We start from the raw sequence: 10,438 nt of genomic DNA on the forward strand, positions 1-10,438 counted from the left end.
GACGATGCTCGTGGAGGACCAACGCGCACGGAGTTTTCGAAAGGAAAAGTGCTGCGGTACCATCTATGGTGGGGTGCAGATGGCGGACGGTACGTGGAGGAGGCGAATGAACCACGAATTGCATCAGCTGTTGGGAGAACCATCCATCGTTCACACCGCGAAAATCGGACGACTGCGATGGGCCGGGCACGTAGCCAGAATGTCGGACAGTAACCCGGTGAAAATGGTTCTCGACAACGATCCGACAGGCACAAGAAGGCGAGGTGCGCAGCGGGCAAGGTGGATCGATCAGGTGGAAGATGACTTGCGGACCCTCCGTAGACTGCGTGGTTGGCGACGTGTAGCCATGGACCGAGCCGAATGGAGAAGACTCTTATATACCGCACAGGCCACTTCGGCCTTAGTCTGATTAAATAAATAAATAATGGAGATCATAAATCTGTCATGGCAAATGCTGGGTAATGCATACCTGAAGGAATAAAATATACCCCATTTCGTGGTTTTTAGCCTCTTATCCAGCAACTCCTATCCCTACCTCCTCGTAGCTTCGAACGTGATACGAGCAATCGGGTAACCAACCCCGGTGGGAACCTTGGTCATATGCTAACAGTGAAGAAGGGGTTTGCTCCTTTCCGGAGGTGCAAATCTGATCGAGCGTCTGTTCTCCCTTTTAGGAGCGGCTCACAACAGCCTCTGTTCCATATGTTAGGGGCGCCTGATCATCGTCCGAGTGCCAGCAAAGGACTCTAAGCAAAACTGTGCACATCATGCTGCATTGTGTCAGCATTGAAAAGGCATCCTCTTCAATGCGATGTAGGTACCGCAACCTTGATAAGGTAGCCTACCGAAGATTCTACAACTACCAAGAAAGGCAAAAGTAGAGCAAACGGATTGATTCAACGGCAGCAGACCCGGCAACGAATAAAGGACAACGACCAAGTCGGATCTTGGAACGTGAGAACTTTGAATGGACCCGCACATGTTAAGCTCCTGGCTTGTGAGCTGCGGAAAGTCGGCGTGAATCTGGCAATAATCCAGAAAAAAACGTTGGCCCAGAACTGAGTTCTGATCGGTAGATCCCATACCTAACACTCCATTTAAGTGTCGCATCTACTATAGCGGTGATGACAGAGCCGAACGTGGAGTTGGCTTCATGGTGATCGAGAAGCAGATGAAGCGTGTTATCCGGTGGAAGCCGATAAACGACCGAATTTGCGAGTTAAGAATGAAAGGCAAAATCTTCAACTATCGCTTGATTAGCGTCAATCATGCCCTAACGAACGATAATCCTGATGTCGTGAAGGATGAGTTTTGTGAAAGCCTTGATAAGGCCTACGGAGAGTGCACAACACACGATGTAAAAATTGTCATTGGGGATGCAAATTCGCAGATCGGAAGAGAAAGTTTCTTTCGCCCTGTCATTGGTACGGAAAGCTTTCGTTCCTCTTGCAATGATAACGGTCTGCGACTTGTAGCCTTTGCTGGTGCTAGAGGGATGGCAATCAGTAGTACCTACTTCGCACGTAAGAATATCCGCAGACACACCTGGCAACATCCGAGTGGAGACACTTGCTCACAGATAGACCACGTGCTGATCGACGGACTACATTTCTCGGATGTTATGGATGTAAGATCCTTCGGAGGTCCGAACATTGTCTCTGATTACTACCTTGTAGTTGCAAAAATTCGGGCGCGACTTTCCAACGAAATGAATTTATGAAACAACAGAACGATATGTTTCAATATCTAACGCTTGTCAGTTGAAGGAATTGCTGAACAGTACCACTAGAAGTTAGACGAGCGGATAGGAGATGCCACCTTATCTGGCGACGTCAACAGATTGTGGGAAAATATCCACGAGGCTGTGACTACAACAGCGCAAGAAGTGTTAAGGTTCCCCCAAACACACGCGACGCGACAGTCACGACGCGATTCTATCGCTTGGCGACAGTGATTCTGTCGCCGCTGAAATGGAAGCGTAAATAGAACATTGCCTGCAGCGACCCAACGATAGAATCGTGGCGACTAGTTGTCGCCGTCGCGGCGATGAAATCGCTTAGGTCTGGGGGAGCCTTTAGGCACTGCACAGCGACGCCAACGAAATTATTGGTTTGATGAGGAGTACCAGCGTGTGACGGATGAGAAAAATGCTGCTAAGAGTTGAATGCTAGTGGCTCGTACCCGTTCCAACAGAGAGCGGTACAGTGTAGCGAGGGCAGAAGAGAAACGAATCCATCGCAGAAAAAAAGGCAACACGAAGAGAGTGGGATAGCTGAAGCGCCGGAGAACATGGATAGAAACGATATGCGGAGGTTTTACGCAACTGTCAATGCAATGCAATGCCATGTGCAATGACAAAGAGGGCAGACAAGACTATGATGGCAGTTAGGTAGAAGAAGCACTTCGAAAATTTGTTGAATGGTGAAAATGAAGGTGTATTAAGGAGCAGGATGGACATAGTCGGCGACGGCCAATCCGTGGAACCACCAGCTGGACGAGACTGAAAAACAGTAAAGCTGCTGGGAAGGACGAGATCCCGGTCGAGCTTCTCAAACAAGGAAGTGAGCAGCTGCATCAATCGATCCACCAAATTATCCAGACAATATGGGAGGATGAAGAACTGCCTGCCGGCTGGTTGGATGGCCTCATATACCCGATCTAAAAGAAAGGTCACAGACCAGGCATTGAAAAAATCAGATCATGAGTAAAAATCGACTCAACTTATGCCAACTTTATGCCCATGGCGTAATCGATGATGTTTTCTAGATGGTTGAAATTTGGCATTCGTTGATTCAAAAAAATGGGAGACAACTGAGCGAGGCAAATCACTGTCGAGCGAGACAAAGCCTGTCACAGACTAGATTGTACCATTCACAGATGGATCACCCTTCTGAACTCGGTGTACAAAATTCTGCCGAGTATCTTGTTTAACAGACTTCCTCGGCGAAAACCAGGCACGTTTTCGGGAGGGCCGATCAACGACGGATCAGATGTTTAGCCTTCAGATGATACTAGATAAATTCTGGGAGTACAACTTGCAGGTTCATTGATTTCAAAGCAGCGTGTGATTCAGAGAAAAGAAACGAACTGTGGCAGATAATGTCCGAACATGGTTCTCCGGCGAAACTGATAAGACTGATACATGCAACGCTGGATGGCTCGAAATCAAGTATTCGGGTTGAAGACGAAGTGTCAACCTCGCTTATCACCTTAGACGGATTGAAGCAGGGTGATGCACTTTCGAATTTCTTGTTCAACATTGCACTCCAGGGCATTGTAAGGAAATCTGGCGTGCAGAGGAACGGCACTATTATCACACAGTCGCATATGCTCCTGGGCTTTGCGGACGACATCGACCTCATTGGAATCGATCACAGAGCAGTAGTGGAGACTTTTATCCCACTGAAGAGAAAGGCGGCATAACCATTAACTTTAGCAAGATAAAGTACAGTAAAGTAAAGTGACAGCAGGGACTATGTTCAAGAGCTTGACGACCCCTCCCCATGGTCACTGCGAGTTGGGCTCTGTCAAACTTCTACAAAAAGCTGCATGTATCCGTAAGCAGGTCCTATCAAAGCGACCGTGCGCTGCTCACAGCACACTAGCCCAGTCCAGGAGCTTCGACAACGGCAACGTCAATGGACACGAGCGGAAATCGAAATATACAACGACAGTTGTGTCATTACTCTACTCTTACGTCTTACGTCTTGAAATGGCGGGTGGGCTAATGTCACAGCTGCCTTCCGTCCCATAAAACCGTGGCAGGCCTTGGGGCACGCCGTCCCAATCCAGCTGTCTGGCTTAACCAACCAGATGGGAGTAGGGCAAATTGATTCCTTCCTGAATTACACCGATCCGGCTCTGAACACCGAGGTGTCAATCCCCGCATGGCCTCACTGCATCAGCAAAGATATCCATGGGATGAAGAAGGCGACTATTAGCAACACAATACAGTAGACGTTTGATAACTGCAAGTCATTTAACTGCAATGTTTTTTAACTGCAATTCGAAAGTTGCAACAGTTTAGCAGTTATCGGACCGCTAAACTTCAAACTGATGTCAGACTCAATGACAGCTGCATTGCGTTGCACATTTAGGTTCACTTTTATTGCATCTGACGTCGATTGACAATCGTTTGACGTCTAGAATGCGTTGCAGTTATCGAACGGCATTCGTTAACTGAAAAGTAAACATTTTGCAGTTATCGAACGGCTACTGTACAGTGGAGATAAGGTCGAGTGTCGGCTTGGATTAGCAGACCTCATGGAGAGCTAAACTTTGGCTTGATCTATTTCTTAACAGGCCACTGATGCTTCAAGTGGTACCTACCCGCAAGTACAAATCGCAATAATTAAAACCCATGTCAATCCCAAAATCCGCATATAAAAACCACGCAGAAAATCACTCCTATACCATGCCAATACCACGAAACCGGATTGAATCAATAAATTAAAGAGAGAAGAATAATAAATTCGTGTTCCGTGTATTCCTACGCATAGAATACTGCACAAACTTGCAGACACATATAAACAAATTATTTATCGCCGCATTGACAGTGAACTGTCGGATGAATTTTGACAGGTAAATGAACCTAACAGACTTGTCATTTCAACCTTACTAATAATACAAGTACTAATATTATTAGTTGGCGAATCACTTTTATGCAACACAGATTACAAGTACTTGTAATTTTTTGACTTGTAACTTGTAGCTAATATTATTAGTCTGATTATGCTACAGGGCCCAGGTCTTCGAATTGCACCTTCCAGTGCTATGTCGAATAGCAGATCAGAGAGCACATCGGCCTGCATTAATCCATCTAACGTTATGAACGAATCGGATGACTCCCAAGATAACCTGACGCTCAATTTGGATCAATCCAGCGTCGTACGAATCAACCTAATAAGCTTTGCCAAAAAGCCATGATCTACCATTATATGCCACAGCTCATTCCATTTCACTAAGTCGTACGCTGCCTTAAAATCCACAAACAATTAGCGAAATTTATCAAGAACTCATCGGAGAGTAAACGTCTGGTCCGTTGTTAATCGTCCTTCTCGAAAATCGATTTAATTTTCTCCGACAAAGTCCTCCGCAAACGGGTGCAGTCTGGCAAATTTGGGAGATTTCCTTGTAGGCGGTATTGTGGAGTATGTCGATAATCAGCACAACCGAGTCTGTGCCAGTTCTTGTAGATAGGTCGCTCCTCTGATGAAGACACCATCCCCGTGTCGAAACGTCGGACAAATATACATCTTGTTTTAATCTTCAAGACTGCGTAGCCATTCTTAAAATCGAATTAAAAATATACAGTCGATTTCTCAATACACCCATGTTTTTTTTACACGGTTTGGTTTTAGTCGTTTAAGACCTTCAGCGTTAATGAAACAACGAGTTAACCCCAGGAAATTCACAAAAAAATCAAAGAAAATTCAGGGGGTATTTAAAATCTGTGAAAGTTCAGGTTAGCCAAGAAATTAATTAATTCCAACCGAGTAAAAAAAACCTGGGCGTAGTTCATACCAAAAATTAATATGCAAGGTTATTTATGCATGACATGCGTAGGGATTTTAATACCGAACGAATAATAATTTGTTATGTGTTTGGTATTGTAATAACAGAGTCTGACGTGCCTGAAGTGTTTTGCATATTAATTTTTGACATTACTTCTTTGGTATCTCACCTTTTAGGCACATCAACCTTATAACAGCGTAAGGTATCAATGACAGAATTAAGTATTCTTGAATTATTTGGGTCATCGCCATGTGTGTGGCAACTCGAGCAGATTCCAACAGGGTCGTGACATTCCAAATACCGAGTTTTCAATCAGTTTCGTTTAAACATTGCCTGTAAAGGTGTCGATTGTTCAATTCTGTATTTTCGATTACATTTTAAATTTTAATTTTTTTTTAACTATACCACGGAGGCAACTTCAGAAATATTTTCAAAATTTTATTTTGAATCCTCTGAAGTGCCTTCTTTCTGGTATTGCAGCAACTCAAAAGTTTGATCTTAAGACAAAGTTTTGATTTTCTGTTTATAAGTGGATATAGACACTCAATATATTTGTTACATTTGGCGTGAATGCCTTCGATGTGGCTTTTAAAAGTTAATTTTTGATCTAGCAGAAGTCCTAAATATTTAGCTTCGCTAGACCAATTGATTGGAATCTCATTCATAGTGATAATATGTCTGCTAGAAGGTTTCAAATAAGAAGCTTTTGGCTTATGTGGGAAAATTATAAGCTGAGTTTTGGAAGTGGAGAAAACATCCAATTTTTTTTTGCAATCTACTACAAATGACACGAAGGCTTCGCCCTTTGGCTGAGCGGCCCGTGTCATCTGCAAACAAAGATTTTGACACCCTGGTGGTAAATCAGGTAAGAAGTAGAAGTAAAAATGCTATACAATATAGGCCGCAGTATGCTGTCTTGGGGAACACCAGCTCAAGCGAATGCAAATATTTACTCAAGCAAATGTAGGGCATTTATAGATTTCTTATTGATGATAGTATTTGAAGTTTAAAAATTCTATTTATAAAGTTTTCAGACTTGGGCAAAATGTGCTATTCTGTCCCGTTTTCCAAAGAAAGAAATACAGCAACGATTTCGTTGATTTCGTTGCTTCTTTTTGCTAACATGCGTGCTTACTGCTGAAAAAAATCACAACAATAAGAAACAAGTCAAGGAGCAGTAACCGTACTAAAATAGAGGAGGTACAGCTAACACATCAACGAAAAATTATTTAATGTTTTGAAACTCCGAGTCTACGTCAAGTTTAATATTACAATTTTTCAGTAAATGAAGTTTATTTAAATATTCTGGAAATGGAAATTATTTTTCGCAGACTTTTTTAAAACATTTACATGTAATACAGTGAAATTTTCTAATCTAAAATGGATATTAACACTATTGCTGATTGTGCATCTTTAATTGCCAATGCCTTCTGCAAATAAATGAAAGTAATTATTTTAATCAAATTTTTATTTTCATCAGTGTAGTTGATTTTTTTGCTGGGGAATCAGAACTGTTAGCATAACCATGTTTTAATGTACGTGTCGTTTAGTACCAAGCACAACTTAACATATGGTCAGTAGGGTGGTTCAAAAAATTGATTTTTCTCCACAGCGCTCATCTGATTCTTTACCATGTTCTGAGTGTCATCTGAAAATTTGAGTTCATTTGGATTAAAACTGATTTAGCACAAGCCGTTTCAAGTTTGCAAGCAAATTAGTAAGGGGAAATTTATTTTTTCATTATACTGTTAATGATGCTTCCCCATCAAGCGCACGTTAAAAGAAAACCTACATAGCTAAAAGCAATACTCAACAGCTTTCACTCAGTGAAAACCGCATCTGAATTAATCGTTCCAATAATTAGTAATCGAATTTAATCTACAACGCGGTTTTCTGGAGCTAGTTGCATAACTCCTCAACAGGCAACATTGCTGCTTGTGGCGCGAAAGACAGCACACAGAAATTCAGGCTACTATGTTGCACTGCACATTTCTCGCTTAACTTTTCAAAGAACCTAAGTAACATTTTATTATTCATGAATTAATTTGAATAGCGCAATCAACAGAAAAACATGAAAGCTTTTGATTGCAGTACTCAAATTAATTCATGAAAAAAAATGTTACTTAGGTCCTTTTGCAAAGTTAAGCGAGATTTCAGTGATGCCCTAAAAGAAGTTTAACGATCATTTGACATCGCTGCACTCGCTGCCTCAGCCATCATCGGCCTCTAGCCGTGAACTCCGAGCGATGCGATGGGCGATTGCATCCATCGCAACCAACACCACTGCATCCGACCATCATCAAGCAAAGAATTAAAAAAAAATGCGCCCACTTCTTTCATGCATATTCGCAGACCCACCGGCTGTTCTACCGCTGGTGACTGCATGCTTTCGCTGTGTAGGTAAACAGCGAACGAACGAACGAAAAATGCGCGAGCAAAAAGCACGTCAGTCACCAATTGTAATGACGCGCACACGGCAGGCACTGCTTCTTTTATACACAAAGAAAATCTTCTAGTAGACCCGAAAGCCCGTTACATACCGCATTCTGATGTCCGTGTTAGGAATGCACGGGATTGGTTACATATGAATTTTTTCTGGCTTTGACAAGAATTGAAATTTCCAATAGCTTATCGTTAATAATCTTAAGTTTCAATGAAATAGGCAAAACGGTGGAGAGTGTCCGAGTCGATTGATATATAAATCTTAAAAATGCATCGAAAGATAAAGCCGCTAGTAACGTTCAAAATCTTCCCTTCCAGCGTAACGCTCTCGATTTCCAAAAATCTAAATGACACCCAGTATAGTGAAGACAGACGTAAGTCCTACGTCAAAACGGTAAACAATACAAATTTTCACAAATACCACGACAATTTATGATAGTACATGAGCATTTTGACATTGGAGTATACATTTATGGGCCAAATAAGAGGGTACTCCATATGAAAAAAATCCATTGTCGCCCATCTGCCTCACTCACTTTTCGCGAAAATTTTCGGTAAGCAATTATAATTTTATGTCCCCAACGGGATTCGAACGTAGAACATCAACAAAAATGGCATTGGGATGCAGTCACTATAGCCATGCCACCACATCGACTGCATGTAGGGATTAGGTTGTTTGTTCCATAAAGGCTACTCTTTTTGCAATTGGTGATGGCACGAGAAGGATGAAAGGAGTGAGAAAACGAGTAAATCAACTTTTCGCGGCACTGACAGTGAGGAAGAAATGGTTATCTCTCATCGCATCTTTTTTCTTTTCCCGCAAACCAGAGATGCATCCTGAACAGAACATGAGCCAAGAGCGCGCCTTGGTGTTCTTAGTTTTGAACTCTGAACACAGTTCAGTGTGCACTGGGTTGGTACGAAAGCAATCGCAAATCAAGCCATCGCTTGAATTTGTTTTCCTAGTATACAAGTTGCTAAGTTAGGTCAGTGCTCTTGAACAGTGTGCAGTGTTCAGAACGTTCTCGTGTTCAGATGCATCTCTGCCGCAAACCGATTTCTCGGCGAAAATCAGCGTGAGGAAGCATTCTCTGCTCGTGAGAATGAGTGAGAATTACGATCCCTGCTCATCAGCAAAAATAGAATTGTCATTAATATGAACCATCATTCTATTTAAAATAATCTTTTCAAACAGTTTGCTTATTGAAGAAAGCAAACTGATTGGGCGATAACTAGAAGCATCAGCTGGATTTTTGTCCGGCTTCAAAATTGGAACAACTTCGGCGTTTTTTTTATTTATCTGGGAAGTATGCCAAATGAAAACATTTGTTAAACAAATTAACCAAAAAGGATAAAGAGCTCTCAGGAAGTTTTTTGATAAGTTTTGTGTGTTATTAATATGTGCTAATACAAGCTGAATTCTTCGCAAAAAGACTCATTATTCGGATGAACACAGTAACCCACATTCAGCATTGACAAGAATATGATTGATCGATTCAAAGTTTGACAAATTTTTGACATAAATTCCGCCTTCAAGCACTACTCAAATAAAGTATATGTATTTTGTATCGGTTATTCAGCTTTGAAGAACTGCAGACAAGGGACAATACGAACTACAATGGATGATGGACGAGAAGAAGACCAATTCGTAGTGGATGACGTGAAGAAAATTATCTTAGAAGCAATTGAAAACACCATCGCAAACAACGTCTACCAACGGGACAAGGTGAACAGTTGGAGCGGATCGGTGGTGGAAACTTGCCTGAACGCCTTGACCAAACTGGAAAAGTCATACAAATATATTGTCACCTGTACAATCATGCAGAAAAATGGCGCTGGACTGCACTCGGCTAGTTCCTGTTTCTGGAATAATGATACGGACGGTTCTTGTACAGTGCGATGGGAATGCAAGACAATGCACTGCATCGTGACGGTGTTCGGACTGATTATTTGAAATGTGCCACTTTTTTAGCATTGATGGATTTTCATAAAAAATTGGGCTTCTTTTTTGTGAGTAACGCGTTGTAGAGAATGTATCACTGTGGATATTGGATCAAACACAATAAAAAGCACGCACACTGCTATTTCACTGATTGAACAACATATATGAAGGCGGACCATCACCCTCAAACCCCATCAGTATATTATAACACAAAAATAAAAATACGGCTCCCCATATGATTCTCAAAATTTCAATGTAGTTGCATAATAAATTCAATACATCTTTAATAAAAAGTTTGAGTAGTCGAGTGAAAACGTATGTTCAACATTATCTTAAATTAAGAAACAAATTTCGAAAAAATGTATATGCATAACAAAGATCCACGACCGGTCTACTGCCCCCTCTCGCATATCAGTCCCATACCGTTTTTTCGCATACTGATATAATATCTATTGAAGTTGCAAATCGCATCTTCATAAAAAAACTTTAAAAACTAAATAACTTGAAACATCATCGGATCTTGTTGAAAGTTTACTGAGT

The 10,438-nt window shown here is 41.7% G+C and overlaps 1 protein-coding gene across 1 annotated transcript; it reads left to right on the forward strand.

Annotated features, from left to right (window-relative positions):
- The first annotated feature begins 9,439 nt into the window (after nucleotides 1-9,439).
- On the forward strand, nucleotides 9,440-10,150 carry LOC134206457 (dynein light chain Tctex-type-like). The gene has a single exon (XM_062682180.1). It carries the CDS (start codon nucleotides 9,575-9,577, stop codon nucleotides 9,908-9,910), a length of 336 nt encoding a protein of 111 aa, XP_062538164.1. The 5' UTR covers nucleotides 9,440-9,574; the 3' UTR covers nucleotides 9,911-10,150.
- The last annotated feature ends 288 nt before the right edge of the window (nucleotides 10,151-10,438 follow it).

The sequence above is a fragment of the Armigeres subalbatus genome, chromosome 1 (assembly GCF_024139115.2).
Source record: "Armigeres subalbatus isolate Guangzhou_Male chromosome 1, GZ_Asu_2, whole genome shotgun sequence".
Taxonomy (NCBI): Eukaryota; Metazoa; Arthropoda; class Insecta; order Diptera; family Culicidae; genus Armigeres; species Armigeres subalbatus.